Here is a 23,322-nt window from a genome sequence, read left to right on the forward strand (position 1 = left end):
ACTGACCTCTCTGGGTTCCCTGTAGAATAAACTGCTGACATAAAAACCTGTTATTTCCAATACCATACATTTGTCTGCACACTGGGGATGCTGAAGTAATAATTATATTGCTTATGATATACACCTCTAGCTTCCCTTTTAATTACAGGGGTGACATGATCCAGCTGATTAAAATAGGTAAGTGAGCAACATTTAAGACACCTCTGTGCCATGCTGAAGTGAAGGCCAACCTTGGCACTCTGCAGATGATTATTCTTTGGAGTTTACTCTGCAGATAACTTACTAACTCAGCTCAGGGTAAGGCAGTATTATGTCTGTACAACACTTATCCCAAACCCTGGAAGATAAAGAATTCTAGGTGATATGTTGCACATACTAGAATCTAACTGGATGTTTTGGTATATTATTGTAGTATACACAATAAAAGATGGCCATTATCATCTGAGGACAGTTGTTTAGGAATTTAATTAATTGCATTATATATATATATATATATATATATATATATATATATATATATATATATATATCTTTCTAGGATAACCACATTAAAAAAACTGACGCAATGGGGGTTATTTACTAAAAGCAAAGCAAATCCACTTTGCACTACAAGTGCATTTGGAAGTGCAGTCACTGTAGATCTGAGGGGAAGCTCTTTTTCCTTGCATGTCCCCCTCAGATCTACAGTGACTGCACTTGAAAGTGCACTTTTAGTGCAAAGCGGATTTGCCTTTCGTAAATAACCCCCTATAAGATGACAGCACATATCCTTACATGGATCCATTTTGGCACCATCACCTCAGAGCCTTTTAGTGTAGGCTCTACGGGGATCCAACACTAATACACCCACAACATGAAAATACTGCAGAATGGTTTACTTAAAGTATATGTGAACCCTTATCTTGTAAAACAATTCACTCAGTTTAAAATTGCAATAAACAGCAAAACATTTATATAATTACACACACACACACTGTAAAAAAAACTGTATAAATACCTTTTTTGTGAATGATCACATAATCTCATTTCTTAGTTGCATAAGGGGCTTAGAGAGGTGGGGATAGAGAAAAAGTAGCAGAACACTGATCTTACCAGTAAATGGCTGTGGCGTGTCAACACAAGACCATTGGAGGACAGCCAAAAAAACTGACCATGCTGAGAAGGATGTACTGTCATGCCTAGTGTGGTCTGTTTGAATTAAGAAAGCAGGGAAACTGGTAGGATCACCGGATATTTCACACAAAGAAAGAAAGACAACAGGTTACTTTTATAACACAATACATGGTACAACAGACACATATCAGGAATATGAAATGTTGGGGTAATTTTAGTTTGCATTCATCTCTGCATTTTAGCGGGATGTGTACAGTATATGCCTAGTTGCGGTGTATTTAGTAATGTTTCCAGCAAAGAAAGATTGATGGCAGAAAAAGAACAAAAGTTTCATCCAGGTTGCCTTTTTTGTTGTCTTTGAGGATAGAACTATGTTTATACCAAGCAAGGTAATTGACTCTTTGGGATTAATTTACTAAAGAGATATGGGCTGTTCACTTTGCAAGAGAAGTTGTACTTTGCAAAGTAATTTTCCTGCGGAGCTTAGTAATTGTGGTGAAGTTTCACTTTGCAAAGAATGCCCATGACAGGAAAAAAATAAAAACAGCATTTTTGCTTACACGTGATTGGATGATGGAAGTCAGCAGAGCTTCACAAGATTGGATGATGGAAGTCAGCAGAGCTTCATTTCATTCACTATGCTCTAGGGCAAATTCCTTTGCAAAGCGAGCTATTTGTCTTTAGTAAATCAAACCCCTTTATGTCTGCTGAAATTGTAATTATATTAGGCAGAGCTTCTAGTGTTTCATGTATCCACTACTCTTTCTGTCAAATAATACTTTCTAACGTGCATTTATCTCCTGCTAGTTTGAGGCCCTCTCCATAGTAAGTAATATTTTTCAATAGTACTACGGATAAAGCACATAAATGGAAATTCCAATTTTGTTCAAAATAACAACCATCCAAATGTTATTTATATGCATTGCAAGGATTTTCATTAAATTTTATTGCAGATCCTTATAGCTACTATTTTGGGGTTACTAAGAACATCCATTGCAATGCCCTTGCTACTTTAAAGTGATTGTAAAGTCTTGTATAAAAAAATCATGTTATACTTACCTCCTCTGCGCAGTTAGTTTTGCACAGAGCAGCCCAGATCCTCCTCTTCTCGGCTCCCTCTTTGCTGCTCCTGGCCCCTCCCTCCTTTTGAGTGCCCCCTCAGCCAGCAGCTCTCTATGGGGGCATCCGAGCCAAGTCACAGCTCTGTGTATTCATTCAGACACAGAGCCCTAACCAGGCCCTGTCCCCTCTCTCCCCTGATTGGCTGACTGGTTTTGATTGACAGCCTTTGGGAGCCAATGTGTGTCTCAGCCAATCAGGAGTGTCCTGGATGACTTAGACACACTCGTGGACATCAATGGAGAGAGATGGGGCTCAGGTAATTGGGGGGGGGGGGTGCTGGGGAGGCTGCTACACACAGAAGGTTTTTTTATCGTAATACATAGAATGCATTACGATAAAAAAACCTTCTGCCTTTACAACTCCTTTAAAATGAGAGACAATTTCTGCCTTTGCTATAATTATGTTTGCAGTTTATTATTATATTGTACACTAAACTTCAGGCAAATGTCAGGAAGGTAACAAGCCAGTTTACAGGAAAAGAAAATGAGGACTTTGTAATATGTCGTCTACAAATCGATTACTCTTACCATGGTTACAATAAAGAGAATTTTTTTTCTTTCAGTCGTGACTAGTTATATAAGTCTACCAATAACAGACATGGCGAGAAGCTAATACTGTTACCAACAGCCCCAGCTGACTTAATATTCTATTATATATTGTTATGTCTTAGCTACTTAGTACCCTATTGCTTGGTTGACATGCAGTCAGACACTTCCATGCTCCAAAAATGAACTCAGTCTATAAATACAAGAAGAATTACTGTATGTATTTAGGTGAAAAAGGTGGATGAAGCTATGGTGCAATATAATGTCAGTACATGCAAAATGTAAAGTATTTGTCCTCATGCACTATAGGCTACCTGTCTTACTACCGATGAGCTCCGAATACTGAGTCTAACACTGCAACATCCTACTGTTTGTCTTGTAGCGACCTGTTTGCTCCTCTCATCACCTGGGTGTACTCCTTGATTTCATGTGTGGAACGACATGACATTATCTTACTCCCACGGCCCAGTTAACAAGTTCTATGGATTGTGGGTTTGCTATACACTGCTATCGGTGTATGTAATACTTTCATTCGCAACAACAATATACCAATCAAAGTCTATTTTATCCAGAAATAAAGACAACTATAAAACCAAGGAGATATTTTCACTCTTTACAAGACCTGGATATCAATGTATCTATACAACCAAATATAAAGCATTAGAGATTTCTTACAAAAAGTAAGTCTATAAAACATTTTTTTCTGTCTGCACCAAAGACACGTTCATTATTATTTGTAATGTAATATATTGTGCATCAAATAATTATATTAGGCGGAGCTTCTAATAATATGCTGTACATCACATTTGTTATTTGGTTCCTTAGTCTTTTTTAACTGTTGTACCGAGGAATGATATAAAACAAATTTTATAGTGAACAACCATTGCTGGAATATGCTCTTGTTCAGAGACAGCAAAAGGTATAATGAACAGTATCTCTCACAAAAGTGAGTACATCCCTCACATTTTTTTGTAAATATTTTATTAGATCTTTTTATGTGACAACACTGAAGAAATGACATTTTGCTACAGCTACAAGTAGTGAGTGTACAGCTTGTATAACAGTGTCAATTTACTGTCCTCTCAAAATAACTCAACACACAACCATTATTGTCTAAAACGCTGGCAACAAAAGTCAGTATACCCCTGTGAAAATGTCCAAATTGGGCCCAAAGTGTCAATATTTTGTGAGGCCGCCATTATTTTCCAGTACTGCCTTAACCCTCTTGGGCATGGAGTTCACCAGAGCTTCACAGGTTGCCACTGGAGTCCTCTTTCACTCCTCCATGACGACATCATGGAGCTGGTGGATGTTAGAGACCTTGCTCTCCTCCACTTTCTTTTTGAGGATGCCCCACAGATGCTCAATAGGGTTTAGGTATGGAGACATGCTTGGCCAGTCCATCACCTTCAACCTCAGCTTCTTTAGCAAGACAGTGTCGACTTGTAGGTGTGTTTGGGGTCGTTATGTTGGAATACTGCCCTGCGGCCCACTCTCCGAAGGGAGGGGATCATGCTCTGCTTCAGTATGTCACAGTACATGTTGGCATTCATGGTTCCCTCAATAAACTGTAGCTCTCCAATGCCGGCAGCACTCATGCAGCCCCATGCAGACCATTTTGACGCAGCGTGCGACGTATGGTCTTATTGACAGGCTGACCCCCCCTCAACCTCTGCAGCAATTCTGGCAGCACTATACGTCTATTTACCAAAGACAACCTCTGGATATGATGCTGAGCATGTGCACTCAACTTCTTTGGTGAGGCCTGTTCTGATTTGAACCTGTGCTGTTAAACCGCTATATGGTCTTGGCCACTGTGCTGCAGCTCAATTTCAGGGTCTTGGCAATCTTCTTATAGCCTATGCCATCTTTATGTAGAGCAACAATTATTTTTTTCAGATCCTGAGAGAGTTTTTTGCCTTGAGGTGCCATGTTGAACTTCCAGTGACCAATATGAGAGAGCGATAACACCAAATTTAACACACCTGCTCCCCATTCACACCTAAGACCTTGTAACACTAACGAGTCACATGCTACCAGGAAGGGAAAATGATTAATTGGGCCCAAATTTGGACATTTTCACTTAGGGGTGTACACCACTTTTGTTGCCAGCATTTTAGACATTAAAGGCTGTGTGTTGAGTTATTTTGAGGGGACAGCAATTTAAACTGTCATACAAGCTGTACACTCACTACTTTACATTGTAGCAAAGTGTCATTTCCTCAGTGTTATCACATGAAAAGATATAATAAAATATTTACAAAAATGTGAGGGGTGTACTTGTGAGATACTGTACATGTAACAGAAAAAGATTAACATAGTGGCTATGTGGTTGACACAGGGCTGTTTTTAAGGCAGAGCAAAAGGGGCAGCTGCCCTGGGCCCTGTCATTGTTGTGGGGCCCAAAGCAGCTTCCTCATACTTGCCAGCTATTCCCTCATCCCTTGAGGTTTTAGTCCTATCCTTTAGTCTGTGTCCCAATATCTCCGTGTGAAGTGCTGCAACTAATGCTGCCCAGCTCTGCCCTATTGTTGTGTAAAGATGACTCACCTGCAGACCCTGTGTTTACATGTAAATTATCGACATTCATATGTAAATAGCGGTGACATTCATATGTAAATAGCGGATATCATGCCCCCCTGAGGTCATATCCACAGTAATCGCTAGCAACCAATCAACAAGCAGAAATCGTGTGCTGTAACCTCTAGCAACTAATCAGTGAGCCATAATGTGTGCTGTAAGCTCTAGCAACCAGTCAGTGAGCAGTAATGATACACTGTAACCTCTGGCAACCAATCACAATAGTTGCCTGATCTGATTCAGTAAATTGATTTTGAGTCTAGCTGCTATTTATTGTATGTATCAGAGCAGGTGGAGAGCAAAACTGCATGGGGGGGGGGGGGGAGAAAAGTTTTAGCCAGGGTCCAATCAATATTAAAGACAGCCCTAGGTTGACACGTTTGCTTTGTTGAAACCTGAACTCCAGCTTTTGTTACACTTTACATACTATGTCCCTCACTAACATGTGAGGCAGCTGGTTGTGCTGTATAAACTTTATGTAGGTGAGGTTACATACAGCATACCGCACAGTGTTCCAGGTGCGAGCCAAAACCTTCCTGTCTCATACCAAGAACACAATTGTGTCTGCCTAAGCAGTGCTCAGCCATTCATAGAAAGCAATGTATTCTAAAATGGATACAAAGCTTCCTCTGATCAGCTAAGTCAGAAGTTGTGACATCATCAGCCCACCTGTCTGACTCAGCTAATCAGAGGAAGCTTGTATTTATTGCTAGAATGCATTGCTTTGAATGGCTGAGTGCCACCAGGCAGACTCCATTGTGTTTTCCGAGTTTCAGACAGGAAGGTCCTGGCTCACACCTGGAACACAGTCCTGCAGTGTAAGGTACCTGTGGTAGGTAGTGTCCGAAGTGGAGCTTGTGTGCTGAGGATTCAGGTGAAAACTTAGGCAGGCCAGGTTGGCAACAGATCAGGCAAAGAGGTACACGATTGAAATCCAGACAGTGGTCAGGCAGGCAGAGGTCATATACGAGCTGGCGGTGAAGTACAAAATCAGCAGGCTAGAGAGTGGTCAAGAATTCAGGCAGAAGTCACAGTGCTATCAATACACCCAGGGAGCTAGTCCACACAAACAGGCACTGAGTAACAGGGAGTGCTGCTATTTTTGGGCTGCTTAATTGTACATTGTCCGCAGCTGGCAGCAGGTGGGGCTAGTGAGTCCAAGGCAATGCATCAAGCTGGGAGGACATTGAAACAACTACCCGCGTGGAACAGCAGGTAAGGCTGCAGGTGTGGAACCAGGAACATGACAGGGTTCCCTCCCCAGTGGATCCCTCCAGAGGCCTAGCGGGAAAGGGGGCATAGAAGTCTCAAATAAGAGCAGGGGCATGCAAATCTTTGGCAGGAACCCAGGAACCTCCTGTGATGGGATATCCTTTCCAATGAACCAGATACTGTAGGCCACAACCCCACCTTCTAGAATCAAGAATCTTAGAGACTTCAAACTCATGTTGTCCATCAACAAGAACAAGAGGAGGTAGCTGTTGAGTCCGGAGAAATTATTGAAAATTGCTTTTTTGAGGAGAGAAACATGGAACACAGGATGTATCCAGAGAGAGTACGACAATTTAAACCTGTAGGAGACTGGCCTGACTCAAGCAATTATTCTGTAAAGACCAATGAATCGAGGACCCAAATTGGTAGAGGGTTATTTCAGTCTCACATATTTTAGTAGACAGCCAAACTCTGCCCCCCACCACATATGGAGGTATATGGCACCTTCGTTTGTTGGAGAAAATTGCATGTTTGCCTGCTGACTTCTGTAGCAATAAGAAAAACTTTTTCCAGTGTAGCAGAATATTTTTCAACTGCTGATCTACTGCTGGTACACTGGAAGAAGGTTGAAGTAGGGGAAAAGTCTTAGCCCTTGTACACACGGTCGGAGAATCCATCGGAATGTGTCCTATCGGACCGTGTTGTCGGATAATCCGACTGTGTGTGGTATGCATCGGACTGATTCCGTCAGAATATCCGTCTGACCCAATTTTCCAACTTGTTGGAAATATTTCCTGACCAACTGGTTCGATCGGACATACTCCGATCATGTGTAGAGAATTTTTATCGGACCAAGTGCCACGCATGCTCAGATCAAATTCCTACATCAAAGCTATTGGCTACTAGCCTGAACGTAGTCCCATCGTAACAAAATTACATCATCACGTTCTGAATGATCGGATTTTTCAACAACTTAGTCCGACCGTGTGTATGCAACAGTTTCGGACAAGATCCGACGGACAAAATCCGACGGACAAAATCCGACGGATTTGGTTGTCGAAATCTCCGACCGTGTGTACAGGGGCTTAGGGTGATAGCCTAGGGCTGCAAAGAATGGCATGGTATGAAGAGCACTGTGCCAACGGGAGTTAATGGCGAATTCAGCTAAAGATAAAAATACTCAGACCAATTGGAGTGTAACAAGTTGAAATAATGTCGAAGATAGGTTTCAAGGGTCTGATTCAGGTGTTCGGTTTGACCATCTGTTTGTGGGTGATGGTAGAGAGTAAGAGCTTTACTCCCAGTTTCTTACAAAATGCTCTCCAGAATCGGGAAACAAACTGGGATCTGTGGTCTGAGATGATATTGGTAGGTATGCCATGATGTTTCACAATATGGGAAAGGAAGAGGGTAGACAGTGCTTCCACTGTAGGTAATCCATTTTGAGACATTTTGGATAAGCGATCCACAATGACCCATATAGCAGTCATGTCATCGGATTTGGGTAACTCTGTAATGAAGTCCATAGTCAAATGGGTTCAAGGCTGACAAGGTGCAGGAAGTTGTTGTAACAGTCCAATAGGCAATGTGCAAGGTAGTTTATTATCAGCACAAGTTGGACAGGCAGCCATATAGTCAGTAACATCTCTTTTCATGTGAGGCCACCAAACATGACGCTGCAAGGTCTTAAGAGTGATGGCGACACCAGGATGACCAGATAACACTTTTCTGAGGCTGGGGACTATGAACAGGCAATCTGGTGGTATCTTCAAGCCTTGAGAAGCATGATTCTGGGTTTCATGTAACTATTGGAAAAGAGCCGTAGAGATCTGTGTGACAATTTTGCAAGGTGGAATTATATACTGCTCGGTTCGGGTTGATCTTCTTCAGAAGAAGCGACCTGTCTGGAAAGAGCATCAGGTGTCTTGTTCTTATTTCCAGGGACATAAGAAAGAGAAAAAAATGAAATGAGAGATAAACAGAGCCCATCAAGCGTGATGTGAATTCAAGTCTGAAGATACAGCAGGTTTTTATGGTCAGTTAGGATAGAAAAAGGCTTGGGAGCCCCTTCCAGAAGATGTCGCCATTCAGACAATGCCAATTTGATAGCCAGTAGTTCTCAATTCACAACATCATAATTCATCTCCGCTGGAGAAAACTTTCTAGAGAAAAACACCACTGGATGGATTCTACCAGACTTAGTTTGCCTCTGGGACAGCACGGCACCTGCTCCTAACTAAGAGGAATCAACGTCCACTATGTACTGGAGATCAGGTTTTGGATGCTGAAAAACGGTAGCCTTGGTGAACATGCCTTTTAATTGTTGGAAAGTTGATTCTGCTTCTGAGGAATGTACTTTGTGCAATTTGTGCAATTTGTACCTTTCCTAGTCATAGCAATAAGGGGTCAGCAATGGAGGCAAACCCTTTGATGAAGCGCCTGTAGTAATTCGCAAACCCTAGAAAGCTTTGGAGCCCCCTCAAAGTGGTCGGTTGGGGCCATAGCAAGACAGCAGAAAGTTTGTGTGGGTCCATATGGAAGCTGACAGCACTTATGATGTATCCCAGGAAAGGTATGTGGTTTTGATGAATTTAATTTATCAATCTTTGCGTAAAGGTGGTTTTCTTTCAGTTTCTGTAATATTTGTTTTACATGTGAGATGTGCTCTGGGTGAATCTTGGAAATGGTTAAAATGTCGTCCAAGTAGATAATCACAAAACTGTTGCTGAAATCATGAAAAATGTCATTCATGAAAGGTTGGAAGACAGCAGGGGTGTTACAGAGTACAAATGGCATAACCCAGTGTTCATTAACCCTGTCCTCACTAACAGGAAAAGTTTTATGTATTACCTTGGGGAGATGCAGGCTAGACTATTGCAACAAATGATATCACCTGTGATGTATTTCAGTTATCTTGCAAACCTGGCCTGTTAGTGGGCCCTGAGAACAGTGTCCATTGCGGGTGTTGAATGCTGTCTTCCACTCATCTCCCTCTCTAATTCAAATCAGATTATAAGCCCCTTGGAGGTCCAGCTTAGTGGAGATAACAGCTCCCTTAAGGACATAGAATAAGAGGCAAAGGATAGGAGTATTTTACGGTGATCTGATTTCACCCCCGATAGTCTATGCATGGTCAAAGACCCCCATCGTTCTTTTCAACAAAGAAAAAACCTGCCCCTACTGGAAAAGAAGCAGGTTGGATAAAACCTCTCTCCAAGTTGTCTTTGACGTATTCCTCTATGGACTTTTGTTCAGGCAGTGACAGGGCAGTGACAGGGGATTGGTCCTTCCTTTGGGAAGAGGTGCTCCAGGAAACAAAATTTATGCGCAGTCAAAGGAATAATGTGGAGGTAAAGCCTCTGCATTTTGCTTGCAATATACATCTGCAAACCCATGGTATTCACGAGGCAAGGTAGGAGGGATGGCCACAGAAGCCAGCAGTCAAGCAGAAAGTCGGGTGGGTCGAGACAAACAGTTCAGATAACAGGAAGGCCCCCAAGAGGTTAGTTCTCCATTTACCCAATCAAAAGAAGGGTTGTGTTGTTGTAGCCATGGGTAACCAAAGATAACAGGCAGAAGTAGAGAATCAATAAGAGACAGGACAAAATCCTCTTTGTGGAGTGTGCCTATCTGAAGGGTGATTGTTGTAGTCTCAAACTTTACAAGGCCATCTCCCAACCATTGTCCCTTCATGGTGGTGATGCTAAGGGGTCTAGATTTGGGAACAAATGGGATGTTATTTTCCTTAGCAAAAGTGTAATCCAGGAATATGCCAGCAGCTCCAGAATCCACAAAGGCCTCACAGGAGAAGCTTAGATGCTAAATGAAAGATTGCGGGTACAGTAATCTTGGTCATGGAGGAAGTACTCCTGCCTTTTACTGGAAAGGAAGGGTAGACAGATAACAAATGTCCTTTAAGTCCACAGTAGGGATTGGCTGCCCCCCCCCCCTTTGGTTCGCACCAGAATATGCGAACAGGCAAAAAATGTGTTCGTGAACGAGTGACCGTATCCCTCTGACAACACGGGAAAAGCCATAAGGAAGTCCCCATGCGTCAGAGGGGGTGGGGTCACCGGATGGCCACGCCCTCCATTATATAAGAACTGCCACCTGAACAGAAGCGACACACAGCTGGAGACTCCCATTGAGGCGGATCGTCCAGAGGACGCAGTGAAGAAGAAGAAGCCGGAGGAAGATGCCAGACTAGAAGAAAAGAGGAAGAAGCGGAGTAAAATAGAAGAAGAGGTGGGGGAAGAACAAGAGGGAGGAAGAAGAAGAACACCAAAGGAAGACCAGAAGAAGATGGAAGAAGAAGCGGAGAAAGAAGAAGACATTAATAAAGGAATTGTCAAAAAACGTCTATTGTCTTTTTTAACATTTTTTTAACTTTTTTTGTGAAATGGTAGGGGTACATTTGTACCCCATTACCAATTCACATGGGGGGCCAGGATCTGGGGGTCCCCTTGTTAAAGGGGACTTCCAGATTCTGATAAGCCCTCCACCCGCAGACCCCCACAACCACCGGGCAAGGGTTGTGGGGATGAGGCCCTTCTCCCCATCAACATGGGGGCAAGGTGCTTTGCGGGCTACCCCAAAGCATCCTCACAATGTTGAGGGCATGTGGCCTGGTATGGTTCAGGAGGGGGACGCTCTCTTTGCCTTTGGCCTGCCAGGTTGCGTGATCGGATAAGGGTCTGGTATGGATTTTTGGGGGACTCCCACGCCATTTTTTAAAATTTTGTCACGGGGTTCCCCTTAAAATCCATACCAGACCTGAAGGGCCCGGTATGGAATTTCCCTGTGGGGGAATCCCATGCCGTTTTTATCAATGAACTTTTATGTGTATTTGCCAGGACCGGCAATTCATTATAGCCGCAAATAGTTTTAAATTATTTTTTTTCCTTTAAAAATTTAATTTTGCTGTCAGACTGTTCTAAACATGGGAAACATGCGCCACTTTACAGGCATACTATAGACACCCCCCAGGAACGAAATTTAAATGAATATTTAAATGAATATATACTTTTATTGTTTCACTTTAAGAATTATTAAAATCACTGCTCCCGAAAAAAACATCCCTTTTTTAAAACTTTTTTTTGCATTGATACATGTCCCCTGGGGCAGGACCCAGGTCCCCAAACACTTTTTATGACAATAACTTGCATATTAACCTTTAAAATTAGCACTTTTGATTTCTCTCATAGACTTTTAAAGGGTGTTCCTCAGCTTTCGAATTTGTCACGAACACCCCAAATTGTTCGCTATTCGGCGAACGGGCGAACAGCGAATGATCGAGTCGAACTCATGTTTGACCCGAACATAAAGCCCATCCCTAGTCCACAGTACAAGCATAGGCACGAAGCATGCCTCCTTTGTTTCTCTGACTCTGTTAGGCGGAGATGGCTGACTTCTATGGGTTCCACGGGTGTCTTGGACTCAACTGAAATTTCAGGTTCAGGTTCAGGTTGAGGTGGTGCTTGGAGGTGAGGAGCCAAACGGTAAAATGGCCTAGAAAGCTTGCGTGTTCTAAGTCTCTCCTGGCACCTCTCATGATACTGGACATCCAGATGAGCACATTCATTTTTCAAGGTCTTCTTTGGAATCCTTATAAACCAATTCATCCTTAATGCGATCTGTAAGACCTTTACAGAAAGCTGCACGTAATGCCATTGAGTCCCAATTAATCTCAGCAGCCAGGCTAAGGAACTCAATATCATACTGTGCCACACTCCTGGTACCTTGCTGAATGTCCAAAAGTAAGCACTTAGCTGCAGAAGCTCTATCTAGCTTGCCAAATACAATCTGGAGAGAAGCCAGAAATCTATCAGCATCTTGCAGCAGGATCATTGCGTTCCAGGTAAGGAGAGACCCATGCCAGGGCTTTCCATCCACTTTAACAATGAAATTACAAAAGTCACTTTGGCAGAAGAAATGCTGAAAGTCCCAGGGTTGTTGCTGACATACAAATTGCAAATGTTTAAAATATCTCTGTAGTCCTCAGTAGGGATGAGCCGAACACCACCCCCCATCCCCCCCCCCCCCCCCCCCCGATTCGGTTTGCACCAGAACATGCGAACAGGCAAAAAATTTGTACGAACAAGTGAACACCGTTAAAGTCTATGGAACACAAACATGAAAAATCGAAAGTGCTAATGCAGAGGTGCAGAGGAACCAGGCAAACAAGACTTAAGTGTGGCACAAAGTTCATCTAGTTTAGCGTCCATAGAAGAAAGATGCTGTTCATGAGCTCCGATCAATTGTTCCTGATGCAAAACCACCTTAACAATCTCAGCAGGGTCCACTGCCATTGTGGACAGTTTATAATGTAAGGTACCTGTGGTAGATAATGTCTGAAGTGGAGCTTGTGTGCTGAGGATTCAGGCAAAAATTTAGTTAGGCAGGTCAGGTCGGCAACATATCAGGCAAAGCGGTACACAATCGAAATCCAGAGAGTGGTCAGGCAGGCAGAGGTCATATATATCATATATGAGCTGGCAGTGACGTACAAAATCAGCAGGCTAGAGTGTTTAAGAATTGGGGCAGAAGTCCATACACAGTAATCAGAATCACAGAGCTATCAATACACCCAGGGAACTTTTCCCCACAAACGAGTAACAGGAAGTGCTGCTATTTATTGGCTGCTTGATTGTACATTGTGGCAGCAGGCAGCAGATGGGGCTAGTGAGTCTAAGGCAACGCATCAAGCTGGTAGAACATTAGAACAACTCCAGAGCCCCCCAGTGGCATAACAGGTAAGACTGCAGCTCTGGAACCAGGAGCATCCCGGTTAAATGAGACCCAGGTACATGACATGATTTCTGTATATAGCCTTAGCTACATACAGTTTATACAGCAGCTTCACATGTTAGTGAGGGACATCTTTGGGCCTGCTTGTAAAGCAGGGGTAGGCAACCCAGCTGCATTGAAACTATGAATCCCATCATGCCTCTACCTCTAGGAGTCATGCCTGTGATTGTCAGGATCTTGCAATGTCTTAAGGGACTTGCAGTTTCAAAACAGCTGGAGGGCCGAGGTTGCCTATCCCTGTTGTCAAGTGTAACAAAAGCTGGAGTTTAGCTTTAAATTAAAACATATTTCTACCCACCATCATTTTTGTTAAAATTCATTACAGATTTTCTTTTTTAAACTTGTTCTTATTTTATTTTTAATTGTACCCATAAGTCTACCATACAAACACAGGCAGGGAGAGTAAAGCTGTAACTTAAAAGCTTACAAGTAATCATATCCATGGAATAATGGATGTTTAGCACTGGATAGATAAAAAGTACATTTTATCTACAGCTATATAGATCAGACCAAAATGAGGGACAAATGAGGAGGAATGAGGGACATTGCTCCAAATCAGGGACAGTCCCTCGAAATCAGGGACAGTCCCTCTAAATCAGGGACAGTTGGGAGCTATGCATGATTATTTCTTCCAAAGGGTGCATTGAGATGTGGCAGACAAAGGCAGTGCTTGACAGACTGCACACAACCACTAAAATCTTATATGAGCTTGAACATAATAATATCATTCGGTAAGCCTCATTTTATTTTAGCTGCTGTCTTTCATGGAAATAACAGCTGCTGATACTAATATAAGGGGCCTTGTTTGAGTATTTCATGTTATGGGGTGACAAAGCTCTGCCCCTCTCTCCCACAATCTCAGTAAATCACCCTGTCAAATGTCCCTTCCAAAGGAAACTTTAAAGCAGAGTTCCAGTCTGGGGAAAAAAAAATATAAGTCCACAACTACAAATACTGTGGCTGCTAACTTTTAATATAAGGACACTTACCTGTCCAGGGATCCTGAGATGTCGGCACCCCAAGCCAGTTCACCCATTGGCTTTGGTTGCAGCCTTCAGGCTTCACAACCGGTTTCCTATTGCGCACGCGCAAGGTTAGCTGTGTTTTCTGAATGGTTCCTCCATCTTCTAAAGGGACACACAGGTCCCAGAATGCCCCGGGGGGGAGAAGGAGAGGCCATGCGGTGATCCTACTAGGAAGTGGAAGCGGGTATCTGCCAAAATCAGGTACCCACTTCCCCCAAAAAGTGGCAAATGTGGCAGTAGAGGGGGGTGTGAACAAGCAGAGCTTCCCCTTTTGGGTGGAGCTCCACTTTAAGCTTCTGTGCTGGTTCACATTGGCCTCCTGGTGCTTCTAGAGGCTTGGCCACCCTACCCCAAGAGGCTGTGACGAGGCACCATAATATCACTCGTGCTTCCCAGAAAGTTCAGAAGCTAGATCAAAGTAAATCATTTTTGTCTTTCTTTTAGCAAAAAAACTTTTAAATTTGCCTTTGTATGGCAAAGTCTGCTTAAAAATAAAAAGAAAAAAAAAAGTAAATTAATATGGCAATAATGTTTCAAGCTTCTGTTGTGTACCAACACCCCAAATATAACAAACCAACAATGTCAAAGTACTACATACTGTAAGCCCATTTATATCTCAATAGTTCAGTGATGGTGAACATTGGCACCCCAGATGTTTTGGAACTCCATTGCCCATGATGCTCATTCACTCTGCAGTGTAGTTGTGCATCATGGCAAAGGTAGTTCCAAAACATCTGGGGTGCAAACATTGACCATCCCTGCGATGGTTCAAATTATTGTTTGAAATTATTTAAAAGTTCAAACATAAGCATATTGCATTAAAAATGCAAGCATATGCCATCCATAAAATGTATTTATGTATATATAAAAGCATGCCAACGCTATATATATATATATATATATATATATATATATATATATATATATATATATATATATATATATATATATATTATTTTTTTCAATATATATATATATATATATATATATATATCTTTTTTTTAAGATAGAGCTATTTCTTAGTATATTATCCTGTTATCATGCTTCTATATCCACCCTTACATATACAGTACTCAATTACAGTATCACACATGATAATAAGGAATATATTTGATAGTGTATTGGCATAACAATTTGGATACCAATTTGTCCTAACAATTATGCTGTGCAAACTGCAGAACGCTATACCTATAATCCTCACATTTTATCTGCGCTGAGGCTAAAGTATTTATAGGTTCGGGGAGGGGGGGTATACCTGGCCACTATATTACTAAAACATTATGTTATTAATTACCTGTTATGGGTAATTAGTGCAATGGACTTAGATATGTTTTGTTTTTATATTAGACACATATTTATGTTTTATGGTAATAATACAATAGGAATTAATTAGCAAATATAGAAAAATATCACACATTCCTTCTTTACTTCCTTTATGTAATTACAGGTCATGGTGCTTCTATAAGATCTCATTGTATTTCACACTTGGAAGCAGTGATCTACTATTGGTCATCAATGTCCAAGCATTTCTGAGCTCACACGCGTCATTTGCTGTCCAGATCCTCTTACCACATGGCGTTCTGAAAGCTTTATTGGGAGAATTCCTGGAATCAGAAGCAGCTAAACTAAGCTATGAACATTGTCATTTAAGTTTGCTTCCAGATCATCTGATTACAAACTCACATGGTATACTTGCAATTGTGATTTTTATTTACACATACAAGCAGGTGAGTAATTACGTTTAATGCACTACAGTCTATACTGTTAGCTAATCTTTTACATTAGAATGAAATATTACATAAGCATTATGCTACAAACTATGCTCCAGGCTGCATGTATACCTTAACCACTTAAGCCCCAGACCAATTTGCAGCCAAAGGACCAGGCCCCCTTTTGCGATTCGGCACTGCGTCGCTTTAACTGACAATTATGCGGTCGCGCGACGTGGCTCCCAAAAAAAATTGGCGACCTTTTTTTCCCACAAATAGAGCTTTCTTTTGGTGGTTGATCCCCTCTGCGGTTTTTATTTTTTGCGCTATAAACAAAAATAGAGCGACAATTTTGAAAAAAAAAAAGCAATATTTTTTACTTTTTGTTATAACATTTTTTTTCCTCAGTTTAGGCCGACGTATTCTTCTACATATTTTTGCAAAAAAATATCACAATTAGCGATTATTGATTGGTTTGCGCAAAAGTTATAGCGTTTACAAAATAGGGGATAGTTTTATAGCATTTTTATTTTTATTTTTTACTAGTAATGGCGGCGATCAGCGATTTTTATTGTGACTGCGACATTATGGCGGACACATCGGACATTTTTGACACATTTTTGGGACCATTGTCATTTATACAGCAATCAGTGCTATTTAAATGCACTTATTCCTGTGTAAATGACACTGGCAGTGAAGGAGTTAACCACTAGGGGGCGAGGAGGGGTTAAGTGTGTGTGTGTTTTTTTTTTAACTGTAGGGGGCGTGGCTTGGCGTCTGACGTCATTGATCGTCTTTCCCTATAACAGGGAACAGACGATCAGTGACAGGCTCAGTAGGAAGCACGGGGAGAGGTTTTTTTACACTTACCTCTCCTCAATCTTCAGCTCTGTGACCCGATCGCGGGACACCAGCGACCACGGAGCTCAGGAGCTCAGGACCCGCCGGCAGCGCGCTCCTGACCCACAGCTGGGCACTTATGTGCTTGTGCCCAGCTGTGCCATTCTGCTGACGTATATGTGCAGGAGGCGGTTCTTAAGCGGTTAATTTGCTATTACTTAGAGCCCTTTCACACTGTGCCGCCTAGGGCATCAGAGGTAAAGTGCCGCTATTTTTAGCCCCACTTTACCATCCTTTTAGCGGCACTATTCGGCCGCTAGCGGGGGGGTTTAAACCCCCCCGCTAGTGGCTGAAAAGGGGTTAAATCCGCACACAAAATGCCACCACAGCTGCGTTTTTCCATTGGTATAGCGATGCTGCCCCATTGTTTTCAATGGGTAGGAGCGGTGGAGGAGCGGTGAGTTCACCGCTCCTTTACCACTCCAAAGAAGCTGTTGGCAGGACTTTTTCTGACGCCCTGCCAGCGCACCTCTCCAGTGTAAAAGCCCTCACGCTGTTTTAGGGTGGTTTGCAGGCGCTATTTTTAACGCTATAGCGCCTGCAAAACGTCCCCAGTGTGAAAGGGGTCTTACTATTAGATGGGGAAAAAAACATGTATCCAGTAGTCTCCATCCAGTGACAAATCTACTGGATGAAAAAAAACAAAAAACACTTTTATTGGTTAATCAATACATGTCAACACATTGCAAATATGTGAACTAGCACCATTAAAATCAATGGCACATGTGCAAATGTACCTTAAAATGCAAAAGTTAAAGCCCAAGAGTGTGTGGGTCCTTAAATCTGATGTTTTTACCTTGAAACCGTAACACAGATGCTAACTAATAAACTAAAATATTTTTTATACAATAAAATCTTTTAAACAGAAGTATTGCCAATGCTTTTTTAGCCATACTTCTCTTGTGGGTCACATGAGTGCACTTACTTTTGCTCTCCTGTGACCCAGTATCAGCCAACAGTTGGCTAAAGCCCGCTGTCAGCTAACATGGCAGAGCAGCTTCAGGCTCTGGAAAGATTCCAACCATTTTGTCAGGATCCACCCAGCTTCCTGATTGACATCTGGCTCCACCTCTCAGTGTGTGGCTGAGAGATGGAGTAATCTGTGCCCGCCTCCTATCCTGCCCGGAACTCCAGTGAGCACTGCAGGGGCAGAGTGGAGAGCGGTAACTGACAGTCACTTATTGCCATTCCGAGCAGACCAAGAACTGAGCGATCAGCAGTCACGTGATCACTCAGTTCTCAGTCTTAGAGCTGACATGGGACAGCTGCAGCATCACACAGATGCTGCAGCATAGAGGTGAGTCTAAATGTTTATTTATTTATTTAAACTCCAAACTTTAATTTGACTGAATTTCTTGAACCCATGTCAGTACTAATATACCCAATTATCACACCTCAGTCATCCCCACCCTTCAAAGACTAGGGTTTGATTTACTAAAGGCAAATCAGCTGTTCACTTTGCAATAGAAGTTGTACTTAGCAAGGAAATTTTCCCCAGCCTAGGAAATGTGTTGAAGTTTAACTTTGCAATAAATATCCAATCACATGCAAAAAAAAGCATTTTTGTTTGCATGTTATAGGGTGATAAAAGTCAGCTTCACTTCATTCAGCTCATTAAGCTGTGGGGAGCAAATTGGCTGTTCCCCTGCAAAGTGAAAAGCCTATTTGCCCTTAGTATATCAATCCGCATTTGGATATGGGAGATTACAGATGTTTACTGGGACCTAAGATGCTTTACATTTTTTTTTCATTCAACCAGCTCTTTTGTACTGTAACTGTACTGTCTTTTTTTTATTTATTTTTATATTGTAAAGAACTGCATAAACTGTTGGCGCTATATAAATCCTGTATAATGATAACAATAATATATAGCAGGTGGCACTGATCATTCTGGATAAACCCAACAGGCTGGTTGTACACAAGTTGATTGATCGATCGACTTATGTATAACCAGCCTGCCCATACATGGATTAACATTCGTCTAGCCCATGCTGAGCTGACCCAGTTTCAATCCATGTATGGCTGGATTTATAGAGGTGCAGTCTTAAAAAGAAAAAAACAATACATTTTTTTAAAAAATTCATAAGATTTTTGTAGCAATAAGCCCTTGTACACACGGTCGGAGAGTCCGAAACCAAATCCGTTGGGGTAATTCCGACGGATTAATTCCGTAAGAGGTCCGGAAGTGATGTTGCATACACACGGCCGGACTAAATTGTCGGAAAATCCAATTGCACATAACGTGATGAGGTTATTTCGTTACGACGGGACTACGTTCAGGCTAGTAGCCAATAGCTTTGGTCTAGGAATTTGATCTGAGCATGCGTGGCACTTTGTCCGTCGGAGTAGGCTACACATGATCGGAGTATGTCCGATCGGAGCATTTTGTCGGAAAATTTTACCGGCAATTTGGAAAACTTGGTCCGTCGGATATTCCGATGGAAACAGTCCAATGCAGACCACACACAGTCGGAATATCAGACAAAACGGTCCGATAGGACACATTCCGTCAGAATCTCCGACCGTGTGTACAAGGGCTAATAGTTACTGCATGCATTGAATTTGAAGGCATCAAATGACAGAGCAGCTACCTCTATTTTTGTGTTGTAACAAGAATTTTTACAATGTATATTCAAACTCAAATCTTCTTGGTCTTCAATCTTAATGTCTCCAACAATTGTCTACCAGGTATTTCCAACTGCCAGAGAAGTACAGCTACGAAAATGGAAAACTGAAAAACCAAGCAGAGTTGAAAACACGATGTTGCCCCCATTTGTTATTCTCTCACTTAGTGCCTTAGGGATTAGCACTGTGATTGGATTTTTCACCAATTCATTTATTATTGTAGCTCATGGAATGGACAGGGCTAAAGGTAGGAACATTAACCCAAGAGAACTAATCCTTTTTACCCTGGGCCTTTTCAATATTGCCTATCAGTTTAGCATGGCAGCTAATGACTCTGTTCTCTACCTATGGAGTAATGTCTACTTCTCTGACAATGTTTATGCCATCTTCTCTGTCCTTCTTCTTTTCACAATCTTCTCCAGCTTCTGGTTTACCTTCTGTCTCTGTGGCTTCTACTATGTGATGCTTGTTACATTTGAACAAACATTCTTCATGCGCCTGAAGCAAAGCATCTCTGATGTGGTCCCCTGGATGCTGTTCTCCTCTGTACTGCTGTCACTCATTATCAGTGTCCCAGTAGCTTGGAATATCAAGAAGGATGAATATTTGGTTCAATTGTATGGTAATCTCACTGACAACGCAACCGTGCAATACGGAATACCACAAATGAGTCTTCAGTACTTGCTGGTCACCAGTATTATAGGTTGCTGCATACCTCTTATCCTGGTGGCTTTTGCCAATATCTTGATAATCAAGTCCCTCTGTGTCCATGCAAAACATCTCAGTAGGAACGCTGGAGGCATGAGTGTACAGAGTGTTGAAGCCAGCGTATCTGCAGCACGCACTGTCAGCTCTCTTCTTATTCTTTACATTAGTTTTTACATTTCTCAGATATTGCTAATCATGGCCGTTTTTGATGTTAACAGTATTTGGTTTTCTGTCTGTTTGCTAGTTATCTATGCCTACTCCCCAGTACAGTCAATCATTTTGATTCTTGGAAGTCCAAAACTTAAAAGTGCATTGTTAACATTTTTGGGGTCAAGGAAAAGGAAAATGCCTCCAACTGGGGACATACAAGCAATAAGCTGACAGGGCAATTATAATGTCTTCTCAGTAATAGTCTTTCCATTGGAATGTGAAAATCATACTACATAGAAGAAACTGTGCTGTCTTTCTTCTTACACTACCATACATTGTCAGGGAAAATTATGTTTTCAGTCCTACATACCTCCACTAAACTATGGACATTAAAATTATAATCAAGAGAGCAGCACAGTGTCTAAGGCCTCGTGCACACAATCAGATTTTCGGATAACCGAAAGTCCATTTTTTGTTGCATGCTAGTCTCATGTCGAAAGTGAAGAGGTTACTCACCATACGAAATTTCTCGTGTGACAGAATACAACTTTAGAAATGATGTAATGTGTTGGATAGTTTTGTATGTATTCTTTCATTTCTGAGCATGCGTAGTCTTCCGCTTACTATTTTTTTCATACAAAAACCATGCTAATTAAACGAAAATCAGACGTTGAGTTCACATTCAATTTTTTTTTATAGTCTGCTCATCGATCTTTTGTCTGCCAAAACAACTGAATCGGCTGTCGAAAGCACCATACTAATGATCCGAAAATCGCCAGAATGTTCATCCGATGAAATTTTACTTCTGATTTTCGCATCGGGTGTACAGGCCTTAAGTGGTTGGCACTTCTGCCTAGCAGTTATCATTTCTGCCTACAGCACTAGGGTTATCAGTTTGAAACCCAACCACTAAACTAACTGCACAGAGTTTGTATGTTCATGTATGGGTTTCCTCTGGGTACTCTGATCTCCTCCCACACTCTAAAGACCTGCTGATAGGTTAATTGGCTAGTATGTGTATGAATGAATGAATGTCAGTAAAGCTGGCCATACATGGACTGAAGTTCAGTAGAGATGGAATTTTTTTTTATAATATATGGTCTGCCTTCGAAATCTTAGATTGTAAGCTCTTTGAGGGCAGGGGCTGATGTGAATGTATATTATATCTGTAAAGTGATGTGTACAATTGTCTGTGCTATTTAAATATGCTGGTAAGATCCTCATTAGTCTTTGATATGATGCTTTGTGCAAATACCAATTATTCATGTCAAGATTATAGCCAGTGGCGGCCCGCCCATAGGGGGCGCCCGGGCGCCGCCCCCCCTCTCCCTAGGTGTAAAAAAAAAAAAAAGTAAAAAAAAAAAACGGGCCCTTTAAGACATTTAAAAAAAAAAAAAAAATGTCATTTAACAATTTAACATAGTGTACTGTGGCGCCGGTCACAGTGCACTATGAGAAGCGCCACGTCCATGCAATCACAAGATTGCATTCATGGCGCTTCATTTGCGGGTTAAAAACCCGCCTTGCGGCGCACAGCAGAACGCCGACTAGCTTCCGCCCGTAAAATCACTGTGATTCTACGGGCGGGAGCATTGTCACTCTTAGACAGGCAGTCACTTCCGGCTTTCGGCTGCTTCACGAAACCCGGAAGTGACGTAGGCAGCTCCGTTCCTTAGCCCGAGCGGAGCTGCCAGACAGTGAGAGGTGAGTCACCGCATAAAGGCTTTCTAGCCTCTACTTTGTGGAGAATGTTCGTGCATTTAGCTGAATGAATGCAAAAAGCTTTCACAGCCAGAAAGGTTTCCCCAGGCCAGGCGACTTTTGCCGTGGCCAATCAGAGAATGAGCTCTGAAGGGGGAACTCCACGCCAAATTTCTGAAAAAAAAATTGACGTGGGTTCCCCCTCCGAGAGCATACCAGGCCCTTAGGTCTGGTATGGATTCCAAGGGGAACCCCCTACGCCGAAAAAACGGCGTGGGGTTCCCCCCCAGATCCACACCAGACCCTTATCCGAGCACGCTACCCGGCCGGCCAGGAAAGGGGGTGGGGACGAGCGGGCGGCCCCCCCCCTCCTGAGCCGTACCAGGCCGCGTGCCCTCAACATGGGGGGGTGCCTTGGGGGAGGGGGGGCGTGCGGCCCCCCCACCCCAAAGCACCTTGTCCCCATGTTGATGAGGACAAGGGCCTCTTCCCGACAACCCTGGCCGTTGGTTGTCGGGGTCTGCGGGCGGGGGGCTTATCGGAATCCGGGAGCCCCCTTTAATAAGGGGGCCCCCGGATACCGGCCCCCCACCCTATGTGAATGAGTATGGGGTACAATGTACCCCTACCCATTCACCTGTGAAAAAAAGTACAAAAAAAAAACACAACACAGGGTTAAAATATTTTATTGCACAGCTCCGGGGGTCTTCCGTCTTCAGGGGTCTTCTCGCCGGACTCCTCCGCTATCTTCTTGTAGCTCTTTTACTAGCGGAGGAGTCCGGCTTTCTTCCTCGCCGCCGGCCTCTTCTCCCGACTTCGGGGGTCTTGTCCCCCTCTTCGGTTCTTCTGCCGGGCCACCGCGCCTTCTTATAGCTCTTTTACAGGCGGTGGCCCGGTCTTCTGCCGCCGCCGCCGCCACCGCCGCCGCCGCCCGTTCTTCTTCTTCTTCTTCTTCTTCTTCTTCTTCTTCTTCTTCTTCTTCTTCTTCTTCTTCTTCTTCTCCTTCTTCTCCAGGAGATGTTGCTTCGACGATCTCCCTGGCCGGAATGCCAGGGACGCGCTGTGCTGCCACTTATATAGGGACAATGGGGCGGTGTCACATGGGTTGATGTCACATGGGTTGGT

At 42.7% G+C, this 23,322-nt stretch overlaps 1 protein-coding gene across 1 annotated transcript; it reads left to right on the forward strand.

Moving 5' to 3' along the window:
- Positions 1-211: 211 nt before the first annotated feature.
- Positions 212-21,824, forward strand: LOC143987965 (taste receptor type 2 member 40-like). The gene is made up of 4 exons (XM_077487180.1): positions 212-297; positions 3,163-3,460; positions 15,852-16,131; positions 19,702-21,824. Exons 2-4 carry the CDS (start codon positions 3,222-3,224, stop codon positions 20,725-20,727), a joined length of 1,545 nt encoding a protein of 514 aa, XP_077343306.1. The 5' UTR covers positions 212-297; positions 3,163-3,221; the 3' UTR covers positions 20,728-21,824.
- Positions 21,825-23,322: the final 1,498 nt, after the last annotated feature.

The sequence above is a fragment of the Lithobates pipiens genome, unplaced genomic scaffold (assembly GCF_037356315.1).
Source record: "Lithobates pipiens isolate NorthernLeopardFrog02 unplaced genomic scaffold, aLitPip1_a1.2 Scaffold_1, whole genome shotgun sequence".
NCBI classification, from domain to species: Eukaryota; Metazoa; Chordata; class Amphibia; order Anura; family Ranidae; genus Lithobates; species Lithobates pipiens.